Source organism: Eleginops maclovinus, chromosome 21, assembly GCF_036324505.1.
Source record: "Eleginops maclovinus isolate JMC-PN-2008 ecotype Puerto Natales chromosome 21, JC_Emac_rtc_rv5, whole genome shotgun sequence".
NCBI classification, from domain to species: Eukaryota; Metazoa; Chordata; class Actinopteri; order Perciformes; family Eleginopidae; genus Eleginops; species Eleginops maclovinus.
In genome coordinates, this window is record NC_086369.1 from 994,220 (window position 1) to 1,001,232 (window position 7,013).

General features: G+C 43.0%; 1 protein-coding gene across 1 annotated transcript; it reads right to left on the minus strand.

Annotated features, from left to right (window-relative positions):
• Positions 1–668: 668 nt before the first annotated feature.
• On the minus strand, positions 669–6,760 carry en2a (engrailed homeobox 2a). The gene is made up of 2 exons (XM_063912201.1): positions 5,963–6,760; positions 669–3,295 (listed from the first exon to the last, which is right to left on the minus strand). Exons 1-2 carry the CDS (start codon positions 6,444–6,446, stop codon positions 2,937–2,939), a joined length of 843 nt encoding a protein of 280 aa, XP_063768271.1. The 5' UTR covers positions 6,447–6,760; the 3' UTR covers positions 669–2,936.
• Between the last annotated feature and the right edge of the window lie 253 nt (positions 6,761–7,013).

Below are 7,013 nucleotides of genomic sequence, written 5' to 3' on the forward strand. Positions count from 1 at the left end.
TAGTAAGATGTGAGTGTGTGAGCGAGTAGTGAGAAAGCTGTGTGTGGAGAATGGGTTACTGGGAGGAGGGGGGGGGACCAGCCACCTGCAGCCATGACAGGCTTTGACCTTCATTGCTCTCTTTCTAGTGTGTGTGTCCCCCCCCCCCCTCCCTCCACTCTCATTTCTGCCCTGTGACAGAAGCTTTCAGAGGCGAGGAGGAGGACTGACCGTCGTGGAAACTCTGCTCTCTGCACGGCCGTTAGACGTGGCGTTCAAAGACTAGCGGTGCAAGTATGGAAATGCAGATCAGGCATTGTTGAGGAAACATGCCTGGGACTTGTTCAAGCCCCCCCCCCCACCACCACCTCCCTTTTGGCATAATGTTTGCATGCTTTTTTGCAAATGTTTTAATCTCAGAACCCATGAATTTGATCCTGTGTGAATGCGATGCAGAACCGCCCGAGTGAGTGAGTGGGAGAGGATTGTCATGCCGTGCAAATGAATAATGTGTGATTATATTTGGGTACATTTGACATCCAGGCAACTATTTTTGTATATATCTGCACAATTAAAGCTAATAAAGCATGTTTTTTTGTTGCAGAGAGGCTCAGCGCTGATCGGAGGTCACACTCGCTGCTTGTGGTTTCACAGGAAGATGCCAGAAACATGTTGTGTATAATCTTCAAGGTTTTATTTACTCTTCTTTTGCAGTGTTCAGGAGGCAGTTAATTACACAATTAATACAGGATACAAATTATGTACACTTATACCAAAGAATACTTCCAACATAAAATAAAAAATAGCATTGTCTTCTACAACTCTGTGTTGTCATTTAAACATGTTCATATATAGATAGATATACGCTGATGATTCATAATGTCGTACCAGCAGTGCTTTCATAAAGGCATTGAATAGTAATACTGCTTCTCTGATTCGGCACAGTTTCTGTTTCAGAACAAAAGTTCACTCTTGAACTTTAAGGCAAAGTGTGTTTCTGTTTGGTGGATTTTAATTCACACACACTTTTTTTTGCAGATACACAACAAAAACACTTTGAAAAAGGCAGAAAAGTCCACAATTTGGTATGGATACAGTCTAAAACTTCATACTCCCGTCGGTAGAGTTTATAAACACAGTTATTTTTGCCCCCCCACCACCCCCACCAAGTACAACAAATTGCAGCTTTCATGCAAAAAGGCCCCATAAACTATTTTCATTCACAAAACCAAAAGAAAAGGAAGTTATTGCAAGATAAACAAGCAGTGTAAACACCTCAGATATCTACTCTAAAGCAACACTGGTCATTGGATAGATCTTTTTCTCAATATAATCTATATAAATACACATATGAAGTCCTTTCAACAACGGTCTGTAGTTCAGTCGGACGGGTTCGCCTTGTCGTGATAATGTCATAAACTGTATATAGAGAAGGTAAACAGAAGGGGGGGGTCATCATTGTCTTTCTGCTACAGAGTGAGCCTTCAAGCTACAAAACGGATCATATTGCTGGTTAGACTAGAACAGCTGATGCATCGGAGAGGGGGGTTAGCCTAGCTTAGCATTAGTGGCGCGTTAGACAAAAATCACTTCTTTTCGCATCTTTTTTAAAAAACGTATCAAAAAATTCATTGTCTGCCCGATTACATTTAAAACACCTTCGTCCTGTTTTCACATCAACACACAACAATCATGGGATAATAATAATAACAACAACAACAACAATAATAATAATAAAGGTGGTGTTAGCATGGGGGTTCACAGTAGCCTGGGTGCAGCAGAAATGCTCTTTGGACTTCGGTTGGTTCACTTCACTGACACATCAGCTTTAGCTCCATGGAGAAATGACAATCATGAGAGGCCTATAGAAAAATGAAGGGTGTAAGCACCTCATGTGGGGGGTGGGGGGGGGAGAGGGACGAACAATGACTTCTATACAACATCTTTTATAGACGTGATATTGCAGAAATATCTCTCTATTTTTTAAAACGATTGATGCTGGTATTCTCTACACTGGCCCTTTATTCGATGAGATTATTGCATTGTAGGCTTGACAGACCCCTCCCATAAAACGAAGAACCACTATAATATTCCTGCAGGAGGCTATAGAGACTGACATTCTGTGGGGACTGGTTTATCTGGAGTGGGTGAGCAGTATAGTGGTTTTCTTTAAATATTTCCTGTAGTGCTGCTGTGATATCTCTATAAAAATCTATCGGAGGACTATAGCTTCTCTGTCGTCAGGAGGCTGCTCCGGGGTCTGGTTGCCAGCTTTGTGGACCCGGATACGTTGAAGACCCCAAAGTTTAATGACAGAAATGTATAGTTCGGGTCTCCAGCACATAGCAACTGCAGGATGCTAACTTGCATGTTGGGCATTTTGCAGAAGTTGCATTAATTAAGACAATATTAAAAAATGACCTCCCGATTCGGCCGGTGTTGGGGGTAATTCAGTCCGTTTCTGACATTTTCAGGATCAGAAATGATATGTGTACTCTCGGTGGGCTGATTTTGACTACCATAAGCAGTTCTGCGATCATTGGATATAGAGAGCACAAGAGGAATATTATTATCTCTACTGTGGTCAATTCTAAAGGCGATCTGTCCAATCCAAATGACCCAAAATTAATAAAACTCTGACAAATATAGCCTCTTTCTGGTTAAAACTGAGATTTTTTATCCTGAAAATCTCAGAAATGGACTCGGCAGCCTCAATGACTTCCTAAATCTTTCCAAAATTGCCCAAATCATCCAAGCGAGTTTTTTTTTACTATTGTCCACTATATCGCAATTAGTGCTCATTAACACGACTAATGCAAATTGCGCAACATATGCAGGTTAGCATCCTGCAGTTTCTATGTGCTAGAGACCCCTACTATATATTTATTTGATTAAACTTTGGGGTGCTCAACATGTCCGGCTTCACTGCAGGACTCTGAGCTGACACAGACCGCTGATCAGTCGCTGTCGGATTTCTCGTCCTTGGACGTGACCGTGGCGTGATTGTAAAGTCCCTGTGCCATCAGGTGCAAGGCCAGAGAGTTTTTAGCCCCGCTGGCCTTCTTGATTTTGGCCCTCTTGTTCTGGAACCAGATCTTGATTTGGGACTCGTTGAGGCCCAGCTCCTGCGCCAGGTGCTGCCGCCTCTGCTCGGTCAGATAGCGGTTCGTCTGGAACTCGGTTTTTAGTCTTTGCAGCTGTTCTGCAGTGAAGGCCGTCCGTGGTCGCTTGTCCTCTTTGCTGCTGCTGCTGCTGCTGCTGGTGGTGGTGGTGGTGGTGGTCGTCGATTTCTTCTTTGGTTTACGAGATCTTGGCCCTGTAGGGTGGGGAGGGGCACAGAGATATTGGTTTGTTAGCATCAAAACATGGCGAGGATTACAAGTCATCATACGGCTCAAAAACAACTTTAGAAATTCATTTGAAATGTAGTTTGCTCCATAAAATACTCAATCCACCTCTAACTAGTCTGGTATTAAACAGACAGGGATCTTACACTGGTGCGTAAAATGCTTATCGGCCCTGCAGGGGAGGGGTCCCACACACACCGGTTACATCGAAACACAGTCATGATTACACGGCAAAAAGTAATCATCGTACGGCTCAAAAACAACTTTAGAAATTCATCTTTAAATGTGTGTTCTCACCAAACTACCCAATCCACGGCTAACTAGTATCGTAATACCAGTTTACATTTAAAACCGAGCATGCAAATGCATCCAAAACTGGTGCCTAAAGTCTGTTTTAGAAGAAAGCACACATTCTTCACTTATTGAACGATCAATAATAGCCAAGTAAACCAAGGGGAATGGTTGCAAAACTGGGGCGTAAAATATATTTTCGAACTCAACTGAATTTTAAAACTATCCAAATGGAGAAATAAGTAAACCAATCCATACATTTTCGGTGATATGCATCCAAAACATGTGCGTAAAGTCTACTTTCGAAGATGCATTTGATTTTAAGACGTATTTGCCTATATTTAAAATAGAGAAATAAGAAAACAGATGTCGTCATTACGGTAATCTTTACATGTTCATCTCAAACTGCTGCGGAAAGTCTATTTTAGAACAAAATCCCATTTTAAAACGTATTTGATTATCCAAAGTAGAGAAATAAGTAAACCAATGTCAACACATGTAGGGTAATGTGTAAATACGTGACCAAAACATGTGCTTAAGGTCTGTTTTAGAGGAAAATGTAGTTTTAAAATGTATTTAACGCTCCAAAATTGAGAATAACCAATTAAACCAAGGGCAATATGTGCATAGGTCCGAAACAGGTGCGTGACGTCAATTTTAGAAGTAAAAAAACACATTTTAAAACGTATTTAATTATCCAAAATAAAGATACAACTAAGTAAATCAATGTTCATGCATGCTCACGTCATTATTGGATACGTGTTTTTGTTCAAACAATTCACCAAATAAGTGTAATTGTTTCCCAAAAGCATTTTGTTTGGCACACTTTAATAAGATGGTAAAAATGTTGACACGTCCAACACCCGGGAACCAAAACCTCCCCTCCCTCCCTGTTTCTATCCTTCTTCCTCGCTTACACACATATATAGGTTACGTACACACACACACACACACACACACACACACACACACACACACACACACACACACACACACACACACACACACACACACACACACACACACACACACACTCTGTCTGTAGTAATAAGGAATTATTAACCAATAGGACGACAGTAGGAAAAACATCACTTTTACGCAGCAACAGCGCACAGGATACAGTTCGCTGCAGCTGCTTTGCATTTTTGTTTTTGTGGGCCACTCGAAAAGCTCCTCAATGGAGGAATCGTGGAGGGAATTTATAGCAGCAACACATTACGATAATTTCCCTTCTGCTTATAGAGGCCTTCGTGTTTGGTTCCCTCCTCCAAACAGCGAGGAAAACATAAATGAAGCTACATACAACACACCAAACCTGATGAATCAGCGTGTGTGTGTGTGTGTGTGTGTGTGTGTGTGTGTGTGTGTGTGTGTGTGTGTGTGTGTGTGTGTGTGTGTGTGTGTGTGTGTGTGTGTGTGTGTGTGTGTGTGTGTGTGTGTGTGTGTGTGTGTGTGTGTGTGTGTGTGTGTGTGTGTGTGTGTGTGTTTGTGTTTTCCACGCAGCCTATATACAATCTGAGCAGCTCTACAACTCGTAGTAGTCCTCTACGCTACTCCATACAGCGTTACATAATGCATGAGAACAAGTTGTACTCCACTTTTCATATGGAAACTCCAGAAAACACTCCAGAAATTAAGTTTGCTTCAGGCTGAAAACTTGGACCCGATGTTTTTATAAATAAAGACAGGGAACAATTCCGGGAGACACTTCTGGACAGTATACACACACACACAGCGTCCATGCATTTTTAATTCATCCCAAACTCAGTTTAACATTAAAGTGCTAAAACACCAATATTATTTCAGCAAAATTGCAGTTTCTCTGGGAGACTTGGAGCATCCATCGAGCTATTTTTTAGTATTTGTACGACCCCCGGTTTCCTCTTATTCAAACTGGAGGAAATAAACAAGAAATAGGAACATTTAAAGTCAAATAAATCTGTGTGTAAAAGCCAAACAGCTTTATTTCAAATATATGTTGCCTCACTTTTGCGATTAGTTTTAATATAACTTACTTTTAATAGAAACAATTTTCCTCTCCAGTTTCAAACAGGCCTCGTCTCGCGGAAAATCCCGATTCTTATTTATTTTGTTTTATAGAATCCCATTTTACCACCGCCTGCTCTTCGTGAACCAAATGTATTTGCGTTTGACATTTAAATAATATTTCTACAAAATTTCCCCTCGCTTTAATGCTCGGTATATTCTCAGTTCGCGCTGCTCTGAACGCGACGCTGCTCCACTCGGGAGAAGTCGGTCAAGGCATCCGGGGTCAGTGTTACGGGGTATTTCAGGTTACCGGGAATACGGTATAGAGTAAAACGCATGCAAAGAGAAGCACCAACCTGAAGAAGGCCTGTCCGAGTATCTGGTGCAGTAAACCCAGGCCGGCCACAGCATGGGCTTGGACTGGGAAGGGTTCGAGCTGGCTTGGGAACTGTCTGAGTCTGAGCTTAGGCACTGGTCTCCTTTCTCTCTGCGGGCTTTCAGGGTCTCCTCCTCGGCGATAGGTGGCTTCTTGGTCCCGGTGACAGTGTGTGGAGTGGAGGTCCCCTCTGCCGGCACCGTGTTCCCTCCCACCGGCTCGGTCTGAGCAGGGCTGTGGAGGCTCAGGCTGCTCTCTAATTCTCGGCTCTCTCCACCATCCTTTTTGCGTCCGAAATCCGGCCGCAGGATGTTGTCGATGAAGAAATTGGTGACCCGGTGCGGGATCTGCGGGTTCCCGGGCTGCAGCATGGGAAGGATGGCTCTGTTGGATTCATCTCTGTTGGATTCATCTGCCGACTCCTCCACCATCGCGTCTCTGTTGCCCTGATCATTTTCTTCCATACTGATTTACTTTCCTGTACGGGCTTTAACCCCTGTGTCGCTCTCTCCTCTGCAATTTCAAAATGTGCAAAAAGAACTTCGAGGGGAAATTAAATCGCAGGATTTTGCACGCTGAAAAAAATAAAACTCAAATACTAGTGAGAGCCTCGGACACCATGCAAAGTCTTGCAATAGTGTCCTCTGAGAAAAGCATACTTTGTTGACATATATTCCCTCAACCTCGGGTTACAGCTGAGCTAAATGTGCCATTTGCGCACCGTCCAATTTATCCGATTTCTGTGCGCTCCGCTACACCTAAACTAAACTAAGGGTAAATAAAGAGGCTCCTAAACTGATGCTCTAATACTCTCACTCTGGAGTTTTGTTCTTATTTTCAATACGAGCCCCTCGAGTGACGTTTTCCCACCGTCCTCCCAGACACGTGCCTTGGACCAATAGGATAGCAGAAACTAAGCCACGTGACGCAGACTCCAGAGCAGTCCACAAACGCCCGTCCTCTCCTCGGTAAAGGGGAAGAGTCCCGGATTGACGAAAGAAGAAGCCTCATTTAAATCCAGTGCATGCTCT

Bases quoted from the DNA above. Each gene is read 5' to 3' on its own strand.
- en2a (XM_063912201.1), bottom strand. From the start codon at position 6,446: ATGGAAGAAAATGATCAGGGCAACAGAGACGCGATGGTGGAGGAGTCG. The intron at 3,296-5,962 runs GTTGGTGCTTCT...CCCACCCTACAG, and splicing joins CTCGGACAGGCCTTCTTCAG to GGCCAAGATCTCGTAAACCA.